This window comes from Pleuronectes platessa, chromosome 7 (genome assembly GCF_947347685.1).
Source record: "Pleuronectes platessa chromosome 7, fPlePla1.1, whole genome shotgun sequence".
In the NCBI taxonomy this organism is placed as follows: Eukaryota; Metazoa; Chordata; class Actinopteri; order Pleuronectiformes; family Pleuronectidae; genus Pleuronectes; species Pleuronectes platessa.
In genome coordinates this window covers 17,581,822-17,603,771 of record NC_070632.1, presented here as the reverse complement: position 1 = coordinate 17,603,771, position 21,950 = coordinate 17,581,822, and the positions used below count along the sequence as shown (strand labels likewise).

At 43.4% G+C, this 21,950-nt stretch overlaps 1 protein-coding gene across 1 annotated transcript; it reads left to right on the top strand.

Annotated features, from left to right (window-relative positions):
* Window positions 1-313: 313 nt before the first annotated feature.
* LOC128444139 (polyadenylate-binding protein-interacting protein 1) lies at window positions 314-2,073 on the top strand. The gene is made up of 3 exons (XM_053426446.1): window positions 314-938; window positions 1,104-1,250; window positions 2,056-2,073. The coding sequence occupies exons 1-3, from the start codon at window positions 723-725 to the stop codon at window positions 2,071-2,073; spliced, it is 381 nt and encodes a 126-aa protein (XP_053282421.1). The 5' UTR covers window positions 314-722.
* The last annotated feature ends 19,877 nt before the right edge of the window (window positions 2,074-21,950 follow it).

The following is a 21,950-nucleotide window of genomic DNA, read 5'->3' as shown; positions in this document are numbered from 1 at the left end:
GCAGAGGAAGAAGAAGCTGACGAAGAAGAGTAGACACCCGTTCAATAAAGACACGGAGGCGGACTCTGACTGTACATCGTGCCCACTGACTTCAAACAGCGCTGCAAACATTTTGCCTGCCATATTAGTGCCAGTGATTTCCCTCGAAGGACACATTTCCACGTGGTGGTTTGACCAAATTAAAACTGTTGTTGTAAAAACTCTTGAAAGCGACACATTTACCAATATGAAACAGGCATTATCGTTCCTTATTAGCATGAATGCTACTAGCCCCCCTATACCCCAACCCCCCCCCCCCCCTCCCCCCAGATAGATCTAAATTGATGTAGATAAATAGATGTACTTTATTTTTGTAACACACAGTTTCAGAAGCATCATCGGGGATTTTTCACTCAAACCGTTAAGTTTGAATTTAATGTTTATCTAAATTAAACTTGTACATTAAAAAAAAAAAATAGGCATTTTCTGAATTTTTTTTAACGTTATCACTCAGGCTTTGTTCCTTTGATGAATGTCACTGAAGGTCACCAAAGCAGCAGCCATATACCTTTGAAGTCTGTCCCTACATAAGCGTCAGTTTTCAGTCAGTTTTCAGTCAGTTCTCTTCGGAATACTTGGCTCGTTGCACCTGAACTCTGTTCTTGCTCCTGAACTCTGTTCTTGCTCCTGAACTCGTTTCTTTGGATTTGCCTTTAAGAGAACTACGATTGATTTGAATCAACATGATCCCAACACACGTGGTCTTTCTCAGCGCTGCCTCCTACGAGTCCGTCAGCTGCGTCACTGCAAACTTTCAAGCCTTCGTGACGGATCTGAGTCACGAGGACTTGGACGTTGAGGAGAACCTGCAGGAAATGGTTGAGCTCATTTTCAAGAGGGCCGTGAAGAAACCAGACTCTGCTGCAGTCTTCGCGGAGCTGTGTCAACACCTCTCAGAAGTAAGTGATGCATCTATGACTGGAAGCTACTTTATCCTGTTTCTTACTTAGTTGGACACCTTGTATTTGTATGCAGGCTGTAACCTTAATTTAACACACTGATCACTATGTATGTATGTGAGTTACATTAGTGTTAATATTCCTTTATGGTTTTCTCCTCTTCAGGTGGAGTTCCAATCCTTGTCTGACTGGTCAGCCAGCGTCTCCTTCAGGTCTCTGCTGGTTAAACACTGCCAGGCAGAGTTCATGAAAAACTTGGACAAGGAGGGCATTCATCAAAAGAGTTGGTCCTGCCTGAAGCCAGTCCAGGACGTGAGGGTCACCGACCGGCTGAGGGAAGAGCAACAAAACACCAAACCTTCCGGTCGCTTACTCAATATGCTGAGGTTTATTGGGGAGCTGTTCCTCTCCAAGGTGCTGGCAGAGAAATCCATGCACTGCTGCATCAGGAGGCTGTTGCAGAAAGGAGACGGGCCGTCTCTTGAGGGCCTCTGTCAGCTCCTCCAGATGATCCAGCAGGACCTGGAGGTGGTGACGGAAAAGGAAGTGATGGACACCTACTATAACCAGCTGGACCATATCGCAGAGAAAGGGAAGAGGGCACCAAGGCTCTCCCTTTTGTTGAGGGAAACAGTGGATGCCAGGAAGATGGCATACTCCACCCCCCACTAAGTTTTTAATGAAAACTCATGTGGGAAATACAACTTATACACTTATACAACTTATACAGCGATATTTGTAAATGGACAGAAACCCCCCACTGCAACCCCTGCTCCTACTCTGTATAATTTGCACTGGGTGACATCATGTCTGTACTCTGTTTCTGGTTTGTACTATGTTGTCGACTAATGAATAAAATGTTTTAAATTTAATTTGGGTGTTTTTATGTCTTGCATGCAGCTGCCCTCACATTTCAATTAAAACACATGTGGGAAATACAACTTATACAACTTTCCCAATAATCAATGAAAAGCACAGATGCCTGGAGAGTTTCTGGGACAACATTTGACAAAAGTACTTATCCTGAACTGAACATCAAATCTAAATGAGAATTCAGTAACAAAAACATAATTGAAGGTCATATTTTATCTTCTAACAGCTGGTTGTGTAACACTAGTTTCACTTCAAGCTGTGAGGATATTCAATATAAGCCTCTGGAGAGTGATATTTATGAACGGACAAAAAGCTTGGCTTTATTATATCATCAGCAAGAGCATGATATTATTTGACAAGGACCGACAAACTGCAGCTTTGTGTTGCGTAACACTATTTTCAACCAATCCTTTAGACATTTCAGTGCATGTGTAATAAATACGGCATCAGAGGTCAAACTCCTAAAATTGGCTCAGTATCGTCTGCTGAAACTCAGAGACTCTGTCTGTGAGCTTATGTTTGTGCACTGGACTAAAAATGTGTTACTTTTGGGAGACAAACTCACAGCATATTTCAGGATTCCAGTAGCTTAAGTGGGACAGTTGTTGCATGGATGGGTTGGCCTGGCCTGCCAAAATGTCCTATGCACTCACTGCATGAAAAGTTATGCAACAGGCAGTACTGCACTGATTGTCTTCCTTGGCCCCATGAGCTTTTTCGAGTTATGTAAATATATAGTCATCACAACATAGGCATTAAAATTAAGGCATATTACAACAGTGCTTTAAGGATTTATTTCTCTCATTTGTACACGTATAAAGAATATATTCATCGCTTCATGAGTTCCCAGATAATAGGATAGACAGACAAATAACTGAGATTATTCCTGAAAAATGAGCAACTGAGAATTTGAAATTGCAGGACAGTCTGACACTGGGTCCGCACAATCCTGTCAGTGTCGGCTTTACTTAAGAGCATGCGATTCTGCTGTCTTCTTGCCATATCATGCACCAAAGAATGAGGCTGTGAATGAATAAATAAAAGAATAAATCATAAATATTAAGAAGTTGGGGAGACCAATTCAAATGAATGGAGGTTAATCTAGATCAGTGGTTCCCAAACTTTTTACAGTCTCGTACCCCTTCAGACATTCAATCTCCAGCTACGTACCCCCCCCCCCCGACGCACGTATACAGCCTATAACACTTGAAACTTTGAAATTGTCAGGGATTTCAGGACTTATAATAATCGTAGATGACAAAATAATGTCATCTACGAAATTCTTAAGGATCAATTAATCGATTGTCGATTAATTATGCCCATCCCTAGTTTTGACTAACGGTCACTAACCTACCTGTAACTTTTTTTGGCAGTGTAATTATTTTGCTGAATATGGGTATTTTTGGCAATGCGAGTTGGCTATTCAGACTATTTAATATTGCGCGATTATTTATAGCTCAGTTTGAAAATGTAATGGGCTTTTTCACTTTGAAAACGCAGATAAAATGTTCTCCCCACGTACCCCCTGAACCACTTCGCGTACCCCTTGGGGTACATGTACCCCAGTTTGGGAACCGAGGGTTTAGACGATTGAAAGAGCGGAGTGGAAAACAACCAGTCGGGGAGGAGGTCGTCTTTCGGACGGGAAAGAACCGCCTTGCGTGGCTTGTCTCTCCTCGGGAACCTGATCAAAGCAGCGCTGTACTACTAAAAGGTAAGCAGAGCCTATTTAATTGAAATCTGCATATTGTCGTGATAGAAAAAAACAAAATTTTGATCAGTAGTACTGAGGGTGAGTACAAGTTGCATATGATAAATTTAACAAAGTAATTAATTGGTCTGAAACTGCTGTGTATTGTGCAAATTGGGTTTTTATATTTGAAGAAAGATTACCGGCAGCTTGCACTGTAAAATCGATCCAATAGGGTTGGTGTGAGAGTAGCTGAAGAAAAGAGTACCAGCAGCTTACACTGTAAAATCGATCCAATAGGGTTGGTGTGAGAGTAGCTGAAGAAAAGAGTACTGGCAGCTTACACTGTAAAATCGATCCAATAGGGTTGGTGTGAGAGTAGCTGAAGAAAAGAGTACTGGCAGCTTACACTGTAAAATCGATCCAATAGGGTTGGTGTGAGAGTAGCTGAAGAAAAGAGTACCGGCAGCTTACACTGTAAAATCGATCCAATAGGGTTGGTGTGAGAGTAGCTGAAGAAAAGAGTACCAGCAGCTTACACTGTAAAATCTATCCAAGGGTTGGTGTGAGAGTAGCTGAAGAAAAGAGTACCAGCAGCTTACACTGTAAAATCTATCCAAGGGTTGGTGTGAGAGTAGCTGAAGAAAAAATAAAGAATACCCAGGGATGGAGGTCACGTGCCACCCTTGGATGTTCTTGAGATTGAAATGTCGAGTTATATGAAGGTTTTAACTGCTCTTACTGTAGCTCTCTCCAATCAGGTCTCCAGGGCCCTGGCGACTGATCCGGAGGAAGCTGCAGGATCGAAGGTAAAAGTTGGTGACTGGGTAAGAGTCAAGGTTCACAAGAGAAAGTGGCCAGAACCCAGGTGGATTGGACCGTACGAAGTGAAGGAGGTTACTTCACACTCGGCCCAGGTCAAAGGTAAATCAGGCACACCTTGGCACCACCTGACACATTGTACCACAGCACCTTCACCTTCCCGCCTATTGGCTGAAATAAGAACTGATTTGAATAATGCAACAGGAGCTTTACTAACCAGACACACCATTGTTTCAATTGGGCACAAATAACAGAAGGCTGTTACGAATAAGGATTTGAAAGAGGAAATTACTTATACAAAAATGATTATACTACTATTGATTATATAATATAGAGAGGATGTGAAGTAACTAGTATGAATGGAAGTGTGTGCCTGTTGGAAAGGAGAGGGGAGGAGAGAAAAAGGAGGCAAGGTCAAAAACTGACTGAGACATAGAAAAACTGACTGAGTGACTGTGGTAGAAACTGTTGGGGCGCGGCCCGTTGAATCTCCAAAGAGGGAGTGCTGTCTCTGCCCGAAATTTAAAAAAAAACATGGCAGAGAGCACGCTTTGGCTGTGAATGTTCGTGCGTCTGTGTGCAGGGCGATACCTCCCAGATGTGTGTGTGAGAGTAGGAGTGTGTGTGTCTGTGAATAGAGATGAGAAAATGTGTGTCAAGGTCAGCTGGCTGAGTGAGACACAGAAATAACTGACGGAGCGACAAACTGACTGGAAAACGACTTTTTCCTAAACTATAGGTGGTATATGCGCTTGCCATCTGATATATGTTGTATGTATGGGCGGGAGGGGTAAATGTATTTAGGACTTGCCAAAGAAAGATTAAGACGTGCACAGCAGAGGATGAAAAGGGGGAGGGCCAGAAGCCTTACAGCTTACAACTGGCATTAAGATCACAAAGAGGCTTGTTTGTTTGTTTCTATGTTGTTTGTTTGTTTGTTTGTTTTAATATGGCTTCATTCAGAAGTAAAGAATTCCAAACTGAATTGTTAAAATTACACTTTTTGGCACAAATTTGTTGTTTCAGATATTTCCAATACATCTAATCTATTAGAGGAAAGGTGAAAGGTTTTGGTCTCAAAAGTTCTACATAAAGAGGAATCATTTAATATCTTATGAAATGCCAAAGATTTCTGTCACTCTTATGCCACGTGTTTAATTTTGTTTTTAATGTCCACTGATTTGGCCGACCACTCCTCAAAAGTTTTATAGAAATTGTTGACCACAAAAGGAGGGTATGTATGTTTTGTTTCGATTATTTTGTTTGTTTCTTTTCAATTATAAGCTTATATAATCTATTTTAATCTCAATTACGCATCGCAGTAAATTAATCACTTTTCTGTTTGTTTTCCTTTCAAACTCTGGGATCTGGGCTTCATGTCTTCACAACCCACTCCCATCCGGTGTCAACTCCACCTCCTCCACCCTGACCGACTACGCCCTGCGCCTGGCTTGTACAGTGCAAGCTTAAACACCTGGCCTGTAGGCGAGTATCAATTCCACGAAAGGCTCTTTACAAGGCTGAGATCCAGATCACTGACTCTTAAAATTGAAAAAGCCTCACTGACAATTATTGACAATTTTGTTCCTGGAGCAGATCTGACAGAAGCTGATATCTGAACAGCTTGCTCCTGTACCCTGTGTGGTCACATAGAAATGAATGGCCCTGGATCTGCTACTGGCAGGAGAGGGTTATGTGTGTGCACTGCTATAGGAAGTTCTTAAAAGACATTTTTTCCAAACTGCCCCTGGTGGCTGGGTGACCAGTGCCCTCTCCACCTCTACGCACCATGACACGACATGGCCGCAGACTCTGAAATTGCTGAATTGGGGATGTGGAAGCTGATGCTGTGAAGCTGAAGCTGAGGAAGCTGAGGACGATGGAGATGACGATGCGACGATGATGATGATGTATGAGGACGGGTTTGCACTGGATGGGATGAAGGTTGAGGGGTACATGAACTCCCCAGTAAGTGGTCACACCCATGAGAGCGTTTGTGAGGATTTCAAACTTTTAACTATAGTCTGTGTCTGACAGAATTCTTAACAATAAAGATAGAAGTATTTTAGTTAGATATTAGGCCTTCATACAGATTATTAGCAATAACCTTTTGATTCTCAGAATGTTCAATCTTGAACCTAGCTGGAAATGTTTGTGCGTTACATTGTCTCTCTCAATGATGACGATTCTCTCGGAGGGACCTGTGAACCGACGCCGGAGTGTTTACTTTAATTTCCTATTTTTCTGTTCATTTTAATCATTTAACAGAGTCCACAGTATTAGACTTATATTTTTAGCTTTTGTGTTAAATTTTTGCTGTGATTCTTTTAATCGCAGCTATGTTTTGACGTTCTTATATTAGTTGGATTGTTTGTTTTGCTGTGATTCTTTTAATCACAGCAATGTTTTGGCGCTTTTGTTTTTGTGTTTTGCTGAGTATTAAGTTGGGTTTGTTTTTCTGCCTTGTCCTTTTCTGCCCTTTGCCTTCCCCGTGTTGTCCACACCTATCAGGTCAGGAAAGGGGGATTTATTGATATACACCACATACATTACACATAGATATATTGACATACACCACATACATTCCTTTGACCTCTTTATTACACTCTGTAGAACAGTCAACACTTTGTACCACACATCCCAGCTCCCTGTTTCAATTCACACACAGATAATGAGCAGACCTTGGCCTAAAATCTCTCCCACACAGCACACTAACGCAGCTGCACTGACACAGGAACATTATCACCTCTGGTAACCACGACAACGGATTGCACGTACAGTATCCTCATCACGCGACATTCCAAGAGGATGAGGCACTGCCCCGTCTAGATGCAGCGGCCTCCATCTAGTTTTGACCAATCCAAGAAGAACCCCTGTCACGCCCAATATATAAACTATGTGCGCACTCTGTTTAAGCGCTTTTTCTTCTGTGTAGCCTTCTGCATAGAATTAGAAGCCCATGCATGTTCAATTGCTGGACACCGCAGTTTCCTGACCTGTGACCTCTGCATAAACCTGCCTAATTTTAACTTGAGAACGACGACTCCTGCCTTTGATTTCCACCCGCAACAACCTCGTCGGGGAGAAAGGCACGGCTAGGCGATGGGGGTGGGGACGGTGTCCCGACTTGTACCCTGATGCATTGTTAGTAACTCTCTTTGACCCCGACCTGGTGTGACCGCGTTGAGTGCCGTCTCTCCGATCGGGGTCTCCCTGACCCTGAGAGTCGCGATGTCGGGCCCGCCCGGCCGCCCACGTTGTCTACTTGAGCCTGTTCTTGCTCAGTTATGCTAAGAAGAAGAAGAAGAAGAAGAAGAAGAAGAAGAAGACTTTTGACTTTTGAATAACTTTATTTAAGTCCCATTTTCAAAATAAATCCTTAATTATTAAAAATTATGTGTAACAGAAAATGTTAAAAACATTCCAGGCACACATACATCATACACCAACGATAAAATTACCAGATGTTCTGTTAAAATGTTAAAACCAGAGACCGGTTGTCCCCCAGTGAGCACAGGACCTGTCCCACCCCCCACACAGCCCTGAAACCCTCCAGATTGTCCGTCAGTGTAAAATACGCATGTTCAATTCTGAGCCTAGCTGCCACCAAACCCCTCAGGCAGAGCAGTGGATCTGTCCAGCCTCCCCCCGCCATTTTGTTTTTTCGACTAATCCAGATTGGTATCTTGGCATTAGCAAAAATAAAATTCATTAAAACCATAGAGTTCTTTTTTCTTGCCAAGTACTTGGGTCCAAAAACAAAGAGTGGTAGCGAGAAGGCCTCTCCTAAACCCCCCACCCACTCCTGTAGTTGTTTAAAAGTGTCAGCTAACCTGGGACACGACACTACTAAGTGCTCCAGGGTCTCTGGCAGCGAGCAGAAAGGACACCCCCCCTCAGTGCTTGGGTCCAGGTGAGCTCTGTATATGTTTGTAGCTAGAGCTCCGTGTATAATTCTCCACTGGATGTCTGCCATCCGTTTCTCCACAGGAGGTTTATACAGGACCCGCCAGCTGCCACTAGGGGAATAATCTGAGCCAAAAACCTCCGTCCATTTCGACTCCCTGACTCCTTCAAGAGAGCGACAGTTCAGGACCTTCACACAGCTGCTGTAGAGCTGTTTCCCTGCAGAGGTGTTGAAAAAGCCCAGTGCTGGAGTCCTGAGGGTTAGCAGTCGGCCGCTCTCTTCTCTCCACTCCCCCACTGCAGGACTCACATTCAGGACAGGAAACTGGTATTCTTCTGTTCTTGTCCACTGGTCAGCCTGGCTTTGGCTCTGGGCGAAGGTCCGAAGAGGCTGGGGCAGTGACTGCCACACCTCATCCACGAGGCTCCGCAGCATCCTGGTAGATCTTATCCCCGTCACCGCCCCCAGCCTCTCCAGTGATGTCTGTGTCAGGTGGCCCAGCTTCCCTCATTGTTGAACAGTGGCTCTTCAAAGAGCCACATCCCAGGCGTGGGGTCAGGAGGCCTCGTGATGGTGAGAGTCCTCCAGGCATCTATCACAGAGGTATAAAACTGACTGAGCCCAGTCAGTCTGTGTAGAGGAGAGTTTAACAGGAACAGTTGTTTGTCGTACCCGAGGCCCCCGGCTCTCCAGAGCAGCAGGCGGGCCACAGCCGACCAGCACCGTGTGGAGCCGTACAGCAGCCTCTGGGCGGCCTGCAGTCTGAAAGCAGCCGTCCTGGAGATGATGTCTATCAGTCCATGGCCCCCCTCTGCCACAGGGAGGTACAGCACGGACGCCCGCACCCAGTGATGGCCCGACCAGAAGAAGTCCACCAGCAGCCTCTGTAGTTGTTGCAGGAGTCCCGGTGGAGGAGTCAGCACCTGGAGTCTGTGCCACAGGGACGCTGCAACCAGGTTATTGACGATCAGAGTTCTTCCCCTGTAGGACAGCTGGGGTAGCAACCATTTCCATTTAGACAACTTGAGCAGCACCTTCCCCAGCACTCCCTCCCAGTTCTGCCTCTCTATCTCTTCACTGCCTAAAAACAAACCGAGGACTTTTAACCCTTTTACTCCCCATGTCAGGTTCCCAGGGAGACGGGTACTCTCCCTGTGTCCCACTGACCAATCACACAGGCCCCACTCTTTTCCCAGTTCACTCTTGCTGTCGTAGCCTTCGCATATAATGCCAGTCTGCCCTCCAATTCTTGTATGTCCCCCTGATCCTGTACAAGGATGTTTACATCGTCAGCATAAGCTGATATATTATCGAGGGACTTTGAGGCAGCTCAAGCAGACGCAGGCCTTTCAGCCGAGTCCTGAGCCAACAAAGGAGAAGTTCGATGGCCACGCTGTAGAGCTGGCCTGAGATTGGACATCCCTGCCTGATCCCTCTTTGGACTGGTACCGGTCTGCTCAGCCCTCCCCCACCTTCACCACACAACACGTATCATTATATAATAATTTCACCCAGGACAGAAAGCGCTCCCCGACACCAAAAGCCTGTAGTGTGGCAAACAGGGATGAACGATCGACACGATCAAAGGCTTTTTCCTGGTCAATGGAAATAATGCCAATAATAATGTTATATGTTGCACACAAATCAAAAATGTCTCTCATTAAAAACAAATTGTCCTGCATTGACCTACCTGGTACACAATATGATTGGTCAGCACCAATAAACACTTCCATAAAAACCTTGAATCTATTTGCTAAAACCTTAGATAAAACCTTATAGTCACTACATAAAAGAGAGACGGGTCTCCAGTTCTTCAGCAGGGTTAGATCTCCCTTCTTTGGCAGGAGTGATAAGACCGCCCGTCTGCAAGAGGCTGGAAGAACCCCTTTCCCAAACGACTCCTTCAAGACGTCCAGCAGATCCTGTCCCATAATGCTCCAGAAATGTTTTTAAAAATCTGCTGGTAATCCATCCAGACCTGGTGCCTTGCCTGCAGCCGTCTGTGATACAGCAGTCGTCAGCTCCTCCAGAGTTATGTCGGAGCTCAGGGTGTCTCGCTCACCTGAACTCATCTGTGGGAGGCCACAGCTTCCCCGTCACACTCCTCTGCCCCAAACAGGTCGGTATAAAACTCCACCGCGTGTCTCCTCATCTCGGCTGGTTCTGATGTTATATTCCCATCCGGCAGCCGGAGACACACCATCTGCTTCCCCTGGGCCACGGATCTTTCCAGGCTAAAAAAGAACGTGGTAAGTGCGTCCATGTCTTTTAATTTCTTGAAACGAGCTCGAACCAGAGGTCCTTTGGCCTTCTCCTGGAGAAAGGAGTTTTGTCTTTTAGCTTTTAATTTCTCCGTGTTGGTAGGTACCTACTGCTGGCCAACAGCAGTACCTACTGCTGTTGGCCAGCAGAACACTTTAATTTGACCCTTGCCAACCTCCCACCACTGACTCAGGGAGGGAAACGAGTCTTTCTTGGAACACCAGTTGGCCCAGAACAATTTAAAATTCCCACAGAAATTTAAATCATTTAAAAGCTTAACATTAAAATGCCAAAAGGATCCAGGCTTTCTAGCAGGTGATAAAAGTAGCTCTACTAAAACCAAATGATGGTCTGTGAAACCAACCGGGTGGATTTGACAGTTTGCCACACGGGTGATAAAAGGAGCGGATATGTAAAATCTGTCCGGCCGGGCCCCACTGACCCTGCCATCTGTTATTTTGATCCAGGTATACTGCCTGGTGGAAGGATGTTTCCTCCTCCACACGTCCACGAGCTCCTGTCCTGTTCCGTCGAAAGTGACGTCTGTGCAGCAGTTCCAATCCCCCCCCCATTATTATACATTCCCCTTGACCAACATTATCCAACTTGTTTTTTAATAATTTAAAGAGTAACCGGTTCAGGACCTTGGTTTTGTCACAACATTGTGCCCGCCCGGCCACCCGCGTTGTGTACTCGAGCCTGTTCTTGCTCAGTGATGTGAAGAAGAAGAAGACTCTTGCGCAGTAATAATAATTAAAAAAAAGAAATTCAGTTTTATTATTTTTTTATAGCTGCACACGACACACGTGAAGACGTAAGGCCTGTCGCATGTCGGCCGGGGTCTCCTCGACCTGAAGGCACGCGCCGCGGTCCTTGTTGACCGCTTATGACTTTGATGGCTTCTTGGAGATCAGCTAATGGTCTTTGCGCTTCCGGCCCTTTCGTCCCTTTTTGCCAGAACTGCTTCGACTGGTGGGGGACGAATAAACAAAGAGTCAGGAAGGATGTCAGTGTAAATGAGAAACTCTGAATATCAAGCTTTTCACCCAGTTTGGAACTTCTACTTATTATTATCACTGACCCTCAACAGAAGTGAAACAAAACCCTACTAACAAAACAAATTTATTTTTAAGTCAATGGAAACTAGTTAATCAGAGTTATAAATATCCTGCTGACAGGAGAGATAAATATCATAATCACAGAGACACTCTCCTCATGTTTCAGAGAAACCTAACAACAAGAGGATCCTTAAAATCAGACAGCGTTGTCATCTCATACCTTTCCAGAGTTCTCCTGGCTTCAGAGACTTGCTTCTGTGGAGGATTGGGAACTTCCTGGGGCTGGAGTTCAGCAGGGGGCATGAGCTCAGTCCCCCGCTCTGCAAGTCCGTTCAAAGCCCTGGGGGCTGCTTCAGACAAGGCAGCCAGAGTTCTTGGGGCGGAGGGTGTCTGCTCCTCGGCTGAGGACAAGTTAGAGGAGGCTGACTCCCTGTGTGACGGACGTCCACTTGAGTTGGCCCGTGGAGACGGGAGAGTGAACGGGGGTCTGAGCGAGGCGGGGAGGGGAAGCTCTGGTCCACTAGCGGGAGGAGTGGGCTGAGCTTCCGGTGTCTCCACAGGTGCTTCAGACTGCACAAGCCCAGGTGAGGAAGACCTCTGACCACCTGGCTGCAGTTTTGGCCAATCATCTGGAAGAAGGAAAAGTACCGATGAAAACATGTCTTCAGAATTCAATCAGCAAAAGGTGATATTTGTATCACAAACTACACTTAACAGTTCTTCATATATAAGTAATGTAATAAAAAAATATAAATCTGTTTACAAGCTGTGACATTTTGTGACTGTGACAGCCTCCTAATTAATGGAGATGCGGGCTTTCCAAGTTTATAATTTAGGGGTACTCTGACTTTGACTGGTCATATCAGATTCTAAGCCTTAAAGAGGATTTAGACTGCAGGCCTGACCTGGCTGTGTCTTGGTGCCCCCGGAGAGCAGTTGCTGCTGCACGTTCCGCGGCTCCTCCTGCTCTGCATTCGTTGACCCCTTGTGGATCTGCCGAACGGGTTGTGGACCCTGCTCGGCTTTTTGAGACACCAAATTTAGCTGAAGAAAAAAAAATTTACAGAACCACAATGACCTCAAACCTGAATCAGACAGATTCTGTATTGTAAAAAAGATTTCTTTGCTCTTTATATTTGACAGATCACAGAATTTAGGAGCATGTGTGGGTTTTACCACACAGTGCTAGATACATATTAGCATAAACAGAGGAATCAGTCAATCACAGAGGAATATTCGAATGACACACTGATAAATTCATTAAAGATCAATAGTTATCACGTCTTCCTCAGGTTTCTTCCATTTTTCCCCGTTCAACGTTTCTATGGAATTTTCTTACATTTCTTTGCCATGATCTATGTATCTATCTATATCAGTCCTTCTAAGAAGCGTTAGAACTCCTTAACAACAGCAGTGTAGATATTCATTAAACAGAATATGACCAGAATATCCAGTATCATGTTCCTGGTCATCAAACAGATCGGTGAAATAAATCTCTGTGGTAAAATCCATCTTACTTTGAAGAATTTGAATGTTGGACTCTTTACAGTTGTGCAATTGAAAGAATAATCGCAAAGACCCACTCACCAATATCCGGTCTATGGTATCCTCCAACATATACCGTATCCGAGAGGACGTCTTCCTCTCTGTGATGATGTCTTCCATATAGTTAAAATAGCGATCCATCTGAGAGTGGTGAGACACAGAGGGAGAGAGACGGTTAATTTGAGACATGAAGGTCATGTTCAGCTTGACTCCATTCAATCTACCGGACAGCAGGTTGCAGATATTATTGTTCTACAGAATTGACCAATTGTCCAGTTTATCACTTGGAATAGTCCTGACCGCCCGAGATGAGACCGGAACATTCCATCAACAGCAGCATGAAAACCGTGATAGCCAGAAACAAAGGGATGCAATTCACTGTAACCGTCCAGCATTAAAGCTTCCGTGCTGAGGAAACGATATTAAACAGGATGAAACTCCTCTGAAGGACAAGTTGCATGATTCATTACCACATTCTGAAATATATTTCAGTAGGAAGCAAACTAGGGATGTCTGGAGTTGATTTAAGTTTCCGTGGTCAGAAGGTTTTGTTTGCAGGGTGACTGGTATAAGATGAGGATCAGATCACATATCACAGTGCAGCAGAGAGAGAGAGAGAGAGAGAGAGAGAGAGAGAGAGAGAGAGAGAGAGAGAGAGAGATCAGAAAGGCCATCGGATCATTCATGTCTCTCCAAGTATCTGAGGACTCCGGCTGAGTCCAGCTGGGAGTCACCGAGTGGGGACACTGAGGGGATATTCCTGTTTCCTCATAACCTACTTGTAAGCAGCTGCTGTGGGATGAATCACAGCTGAACCTCTCTCTTTTATGTCTTGGAAACTTTTTCCGTGTAAATCAGAATCACCTCTTGAAATCACTTATTTGACACGTTCAGAAGAAAACATTTTGGGGGGATGAAAGCAGAGACATGAACTGATCTTCGCTGCACTAATGTGAAAAACACTGCTCACAAAAAGGTTCACATCACATCTTCATCCCTGCAAACAACGCATTTCTCTTAATATCTAATTTTGGAAAGGGAAACCAGCCGCATATTATCCTGTAGATTATATTTTAAGATTTCAATCTGTAGCACTTCAGACTTTTTTAAGACCATAATAAAAAAAAATTAAGATTTATGTAAAATGTACTACCACCAGCTCACCTTGTTCTCATCAAATTCAATGTCCTTGCTGATGGTGGTGAGCAGGATGCAAAGACACTCTAAAGCCAATTCGTCTGGGTTCTCAAGCAGCTTGTCCAAGCAGTCATGCACGATGAAATCATTTAGCATCTTGACCATGTAGAGTTCGCCGATGAATTTTATGTTTCCGATGTAACGACGCCGGGTAATGTCCTTGACCACATCATCGACCTTGTGCTTCTCAAACTCCTTATGACAGCGGCTTATCAGCAGCTTGCGAAAGTTCACTGTGCTTTGGGGTTTGTCAGTGCAGGGCACTGTGAGCTGCAAATGAACAGTAAGTGGAAAGAAGTCAGTAGAGAACTTAAGCATTCAAATAAAATAAATAATTTGTTTTCATAGATCAACAAATGAACATCTTCGTATCTGGATTATTTTGATTTAATGACTAATATATGTAAGGTTATGTTATCAAATGATGGTAGACAGAAAATGTAATAGGTTCTCTAGAACTCTTGTTAATAGAGTCTATAATTAAGGATATGCACGTTTAATAAATTGTATTTTAAAGCATTATTTGTGACTGATTTTCAAACTCCTTAATAAATAGTGTGTGTCGTCTGGTGTAGACTCTAGAGGCATCAAAACAATAAAACCTCATCATCACACTGTACTGAATTGTGTTACTTTTCACCACATTATCTGCCTCAAGGCGGAGCTGAATATGAACCAACTGATCCATTTGCTGCATAAACATTTAGCAAGTTGTTGACTGCATATTGACACACTTCGTGCACACCCCTCCGATAGATGGTTAAAAGATTACACTTAATTCCTCCATCGTTTTTTTGTATCTGATGAATTTACAGTTTACGAAAAAGCTATATTTATGTACTACCTCCAAATCCAATTCAAACAATTACATTACAAACACAAGACTCTCTCGTTCCAAAGTCAACACACTTCTCTGCTCAAGTAAGCGACCTGCTTACCGTGGCGAGGCAGCTGCACATCTTTGCGTAGGCCACCAATAAGCTGGTCTCGGTCATGGCTTTCTCAAAGAGCAGGTCCACGACTCCTTTGAGCCGCTCCTCTGTGTCGATGGGCGAGTCCTTCACCTGCTTCATCAGCTGGAGGAACTTCTCAGGCGTCTGCCAGTTTAGGATACTGCGAACCTTCTTGAACAGGTCCTGAGGAGAATAGTTCACAAAAGGTATTTAAACTCTGAGGTCCTCAAGCACAAAGACCATTCTCTCGCTCCACGTGAAAAACTAGTCTTGCTGTAAAGCTACTAGTTATACGGAAATTAAATACTCACAATGATCTATCTATATTTACAGATTTAAACATCATATGTACTGGAATTTTCAATACATAGACTAACATTAATTATCAGAAAAGTCTGTATATGTAATTTATATATATGCCCACTGCTTTGTGGATTTCAGTTTGTGTATATTTGGTCGTACCTGTGTTATAACTGACTCTGGTTCCTCTGGGAGGCTTTCCCTCTTCAGAGCTGGTTTGCAAGCATTCCCTGATTTCTTTGGCTGAACATCAGGTGGCACAAGCCCAGCTGAGGAAGACCTCTGTGCAGCTGGCTGCAGTTTTGGCGCATCATCTGGAAAAAGGAAAAGTACAAATGAATACATGTATTCAGTATTCAATCAGCAAAAGGTAATATTTGTACCACAAACTACACTTAATAGTTCTACACATATAAGTAATGTGATAATTTTTTTTTAAATCTGTTAAAAACTTTGACATTTTGTGACTGTGACTGGTTCAACAAGCCAGACAGGGACTTTTTTTTCAAGGCAACATTGTGGAGGTTGCGAATGTGAAACCGCCGCAGGAAGACCGATAACACAACGTTCTACAAAAAGGTTCCACATAAGTTCAAGGAGCCCTGCTGACATCAAACTTTGTTAGTGAACCAAAAGTGAAAATGTTCAGTGTGCAGCGAGTTCTGGGAAAAACTAGGCTGGTCCAAAGTTGCATGGTATGGCATTGGAGGCAATGACACAGCAGTAAAATAAAATTCAACTTATTCTAGAGGGTGTAATGTTACATTTTACAATTGGGTCTGTGATATGCCAAATTTGACATATCACAGATCATAATTAAGGGAGATATGGTCTTTCACCGTTTATTATTTAGGGGTTCTCTGACTTTGACTGGTCATATCTCCATTAACATGAGAAATGTTTCTCATATCATGTTAAAAGCTCTGGAGTTAAAACTGCCTCGGTTAGATTGTTAAGAGTGGCACTCCTTCCTCTTAGGATCTGTGGAAATAGCTTAAAAGAATGGTGAGAGTGTTGGGTCAGACCTGGCCTAGGTTTGGTGTTGGAGGCCCCTTTTTTGTTCCTCACGATTGGCTGAGTAGTGGGGTCGACGGCTTTAGAAGTCTGCTTACCAGGCCGTTTGGAGTTCTTGAGACAAAAGAGACAAAAGAGCCACAGTGCAGGTTTAAAGGAGAGAAGTGAATGGGAATGGCGGACCTGAGTGGATTCTGTAGAAGCATACACACAGTACATTGGAAATCTACTGTAAGAGACAGCGAGTGATAAGAAACATTGACGGGAAGGAAGAAAGTATAAAATGAAAAACAGTACATTGAATTTACTGTACAGCTATGAGGAAAATAATGTGAGAAGTGCTTTTTCACAAGTCATGGCCTCTACCTACACCTTATTATCAGCAAGTCTTTAATTAGATAATGTCCTGAGTGACAGCCAACAGACATGTAACAGTAGAGTCATGGTGATCTTCTTATGAGAAAGTGAGACGTGTAAATGACACAGGCGCTGTGCCCTGTCTGTCACACACATGGTGGAGAGCAGAAAGTATTAGAGCGGAACGCTCACACTGCTACCAAGCAACAATCTCTCCATCCCTCAGCTAAAGATCCAGGTTGATGAGCTGCAGCTAACTCTGCACTACCTCTAACTACTGCGGGTGAGAGATTGGGCAAGTGTGAGCGTGTGAGAGAGAGAGAGAGAGAGAGAGAGAGAGAGAGAAAGCCTCACCTGTCGTGGGGTGGGGGGAGAGGAGGGGTGACGTCCAGGAGGTGAAGCATTCCTGCCCTCTCGACCCTCTGCCATGGTCTCCTCTGTGAATTCCCTGCCACGCTGATCGGGGTACCTGTTACGGATCTGGGAGGACAATGACACAATGTGTGTGAGCCGTCAGCTGTGTTACACGCAGTTCCTGGAGCGCCCAACATCTGAACTCAACTGAAATGAACCATTGAGCTCAGCTGAACCATTTGACTCAACTGACCTCAATTCAAATCTATTCAACTCGACTCGAGTCAACGACTGAACTGAACTGAACTGAACTCAGGGATGTAGTTCCTGGAGCGCCCAACAGGAACTTCTAAGATACTCACCATTCTCTTCGCACTGGAGTACACAGGCTTTTCTGGGCAGTCAGGGTGCCTCCCCTCTGGCCCAGGACGAGGTTCGTAGGTGTGATGGTCATGATTCTGCTGAGGAGGCCTCACATAGGGTTGCCTGTGGCGATACTGCAAGTTCAGAGGAGAAGGAGAAACTTATTATCAACAAAAAAAAGGGAGGGAAATACAAACATTGTACAGATGGTGAACTTTTACAGTCAGTGCTAGGATTTTATCTTATTAATTCCAATTAAATTGTATGCATTTAATTTAAGCACATTTCCCACACGTTCCACTATTAGAGAGATAGATAGATAGATGGATACTTTATTAATCCCGCGGGAAATTCATGTTAATACGTTAACATGATGATAAATGAATTGCAGAGTTCCCAAACATTTTCAGTTTCCAATTTGCATCCACACCCATTTTACCAGACAGCTGATTAGTTCCTCCACAAAGGAGGTTATGTTTTATTTTGACAGTTTTACTTTCAAAGGATTAGAGTGGTAATTTCCATAAACAGGAGAGATTGGGCAAGCTTGAGTGTGTGAGCGTGTGAGAGAGAGAGAGAGCCTCACCTGTTCTGGGCTGAGGTTAGAGGAGCGGTGACCTCCAGGAGACGATGAATACCTGGTCCTCCGACCCTCTGCCATGGTCTCCTCTGTGAAATCCCTGCCACGCTGATCGGGGTACCGGTTACGGATCTGGGAGGACAATGACACAATGTGTGTGAGCCGTCAGCTGTGTTACACACTGCTAAGAACTTATACATGATGTATCACATCCACTAACCGTGGACATGAACTATAAATTGAAATAAAACCTAAATACAAGAAAATATAGAGCAATTGTATTATCTTTTTTACATTTTTCATTCTGTAAAATCAAACCAATACTGATATGTCTATGAAAGGCTCTTATCAGCTGACATCGTAAGCAAATCAATAAATTATTCTATAGCTATCTGTAAGAAAATTTTGTTTTTGCATTGTATTCATAAAATATTGTAGCAATTCAATCTTAAAGTTAAACCAAATCTATTCAACTTAACATCTGAACTCAACTGAAATTAACCATTGAGCTCAGCTGAACCATTTGACTCAACTGACCTCAATTCAAATCTATTCAACTCGACTCGAGTCAACGACTGAACTGAACTGAACTGAACTCAGGGATGTAGTTCCTGGAGCGCCCAACAGGAACTTCTAAGATACTCACCATTCTCTTCGCACCGGAGAACACAGGCTTTTCTGGGCAGTCAGGGTGCCTCCCCTCTGGCCCAGGACGAGGTTCGTAGGTGCGATGGTCATGATTCTGCTGAGGAGGCCTCACATAGGGTTGCCTGTGGCGATACTGCAAGTTCAGAGGAGAAGGAGAAACTTATTATCAACCAAAAAAAAGGGAGGGAAATACAAACATTGAACAGAAATAGTGAACTTTTATATCAGTGCTATGATCTTATCTTATAACATGCTAATTAAATTGTATGCATCTAATTTTAGCACATTTCCCACATATTCAACTATTAACAAGTTTATATACGTTAACATGATGATAAATGAATTGCAGAGTTCCCAAACATTTTCAGTTTCTTAAATGCATCCACACCCATTTTACCAGACAGCTGATTAGTTCCTCCACAAAGGAGGTTATGTTTTATTGTTACAGTTTCACTTTCAAAGGTTTAGAGTGGTAATTTCCATAAACAGGTGAAATCTAGTGTGGATCCAGATTTTGTGAATCAAGGATTAGAGCTGAGCGCTCACACTGCTACCAGGCAACAATCTCTCCATCCCTCAGCTAAAGATCCAGGTAAGTGAGCTGCCGCTAACTCTACACTATCTCTACTGTGGGTGACAGATTTGGCAAGCTTGAGTGTGTGAGCGTGTGAGAGAGAGAGAGAGCCTCACCTGTTCTGGGCTGAGGTTAGAGGAGCGGTAACCTCCAGGAGAGGATGAATACCTGGTCCTCCGACCCTCTGCCATGGTCTCCTCTGTGAAATCCCTGCCACGCTGATCGGGGTACCGGTTACGGATCTGGGAGGACAATGACACAATGTGTGTGAGCCGTCAGCTGTGTTACACACTGCTAAGAACTTATACATGATGTATCACATCCACTAACCGTGGACATGAACTATAAATTGAAATAAACATAAATAAAAGATAATATAGAGAAATTGTATTATCTTTTTTACATTTTTCATTCTGTAAAATCAAACCAATACTGATATGTCTATGAAAGGCTCTTATCAGCTGACATAATAAGCAAATCAATAAATTATTCTATAGCTATTTGTAAGAAAATTTAGTTTTTGCGTTGTATTCATAACATATTGTAGCAATTCAATCTTAGAGTTAAACCAAATCTATTCAACTTAACATCTGAACTCAACTGAAATGAACCATTGAGCTCAGCTGAACAATTTTTCTCAACTGACCTCAATTCAAATCTATTCAACTCGACTCGAGTCAACGACTGAACTGAACTGAACTGAACTCAGGGATGTAGTTCCTGGAGCGCCCAACAGGAACTTCTAAGATACTCACCATTCTCTTCGCACCGGAGTACACAGGCTTTTCTGGGCAGTCAGGGTGCCTCCCCTCTGGCCCAGGTCGAGGTTCGTAGGTGTGATGGTCATGATTCTGCTGAGGAGGCCTCACATAGGGTTGCCTGTGGCGATACTGCAAGTTCAGAGGAGAAGGAGAAACTTGTTATCAACAAAAAAAAAGGGAGGGAAATACAAACATTGTACAGAAATGGTGAACTTTTACAATCAGTGCTATGATTTTATCTTATTAATTCCAATTAAATTGTATGCATTTAATTTAAGCACATTTCCCACACGTTCCACTATAAGAGAGATAGATAGATAGATGGATACTTTATTAATCCCGTGGGAAATTCATGTTAATACGTTAACATGATGATAAATGAATTGCAGAGTTCCCAAACATTTTCAGATTCCAATTTGCATCCACACCCCTTTTACCAGACAGCTGATTAGTTCCTCCACAAGGGAGGTTATGTTTTAATGTTACAGTTTAACTTTCAAAGGATTAGAGTGGTAATTTCCATAAACAGGTGAAATATAGTGTGGATCCAGATTTTGTGAATCAAGGATTAGAGCGGAGCGCTCACACTGCTACCAGGTAACAATCTCTCCATCCCTCAGCTAAAGATACAGGTTGATGAGCTGCCGCTAACTCTATACTATCTCTAACTACTGCGGGTGAGAGATTGGGCAAGTGTTAGCGTGTGAGAGAGAGAGAGAGCCTCACCTGTTCTGGGCTGAGGTTAGAGGAGCGGTGACCTCCAGGAGGGGATGAATACCTGCTCCTTCGACCCTCTGCCATGGTCTCCTCTGTGAAATCCCTGCCACGCTGATCGGGGTACCGGTTACGGATCTGGGAGGACAATGAAACAATGTGTGTGAGCCGTCAGCTGTGTTACACACTGCTAAGAACTTATACATGATGTATCACATCCACTAACCGTGGACATGAACTATAAATTGAAATAAAACATAAATACAAGAAAATATAGAGAAATTGTATTATCTGTTTACATTTTTCATTCTGTAAAATCAAACCAATACTGATATGTCTATGAAAGGCTCTTATCAGCTGACATCATAAGCAAGCAATTAGTTATTCTATAGCTTTGTGTAAGAAAATTTAGTTTTTGCATTGTATTCATAACATATTGTAGCAATTCAATCTTAAAGTTAAACCAAATCTATTCAACTTAACATCTGAACTCAACTGAAATGAACCATTGAGCTCAGCTGAACCATTTGACTCAACTGACCTCAATTCAAATCTATTCAACTCGACTCGAGTCAACGACTGAACTGAACTGAACTGAACTCAGGGATGTAGTTCCTGGAGCGCCCAACAGGAACTTCTAAGATACTCACCATTCTCTTCGCACCGGAGTACACAGGCTTTTCTGGGCAGTCAGGGTGCCTCCCCTCTGGCCCAGGACGAGGTTCGTAGGTGCGATGGTCATGATTCTGCTGAGGAGGCCTCACATAGGGTTGCCTGTGGCGATACTGCAAGTTCAGAGGAGAAGGAGAAACTTATTATCAACCAAAAAAAAAGGGAGGGAAATACAAACATTGAACAGAAATGGTGAACTTTTACAATCAGTGCTATGATTTTATCTTATAACATGCAAATTAAATTGTATGCATTTAATTTAAGCACATTTCCCACACATTCCACTATTAGAGAGATAGCTAGATAGATGGATACTTTATTAATCCCGTGGGAAATTCATGTTAATACGTTACTCTACTACACTATCT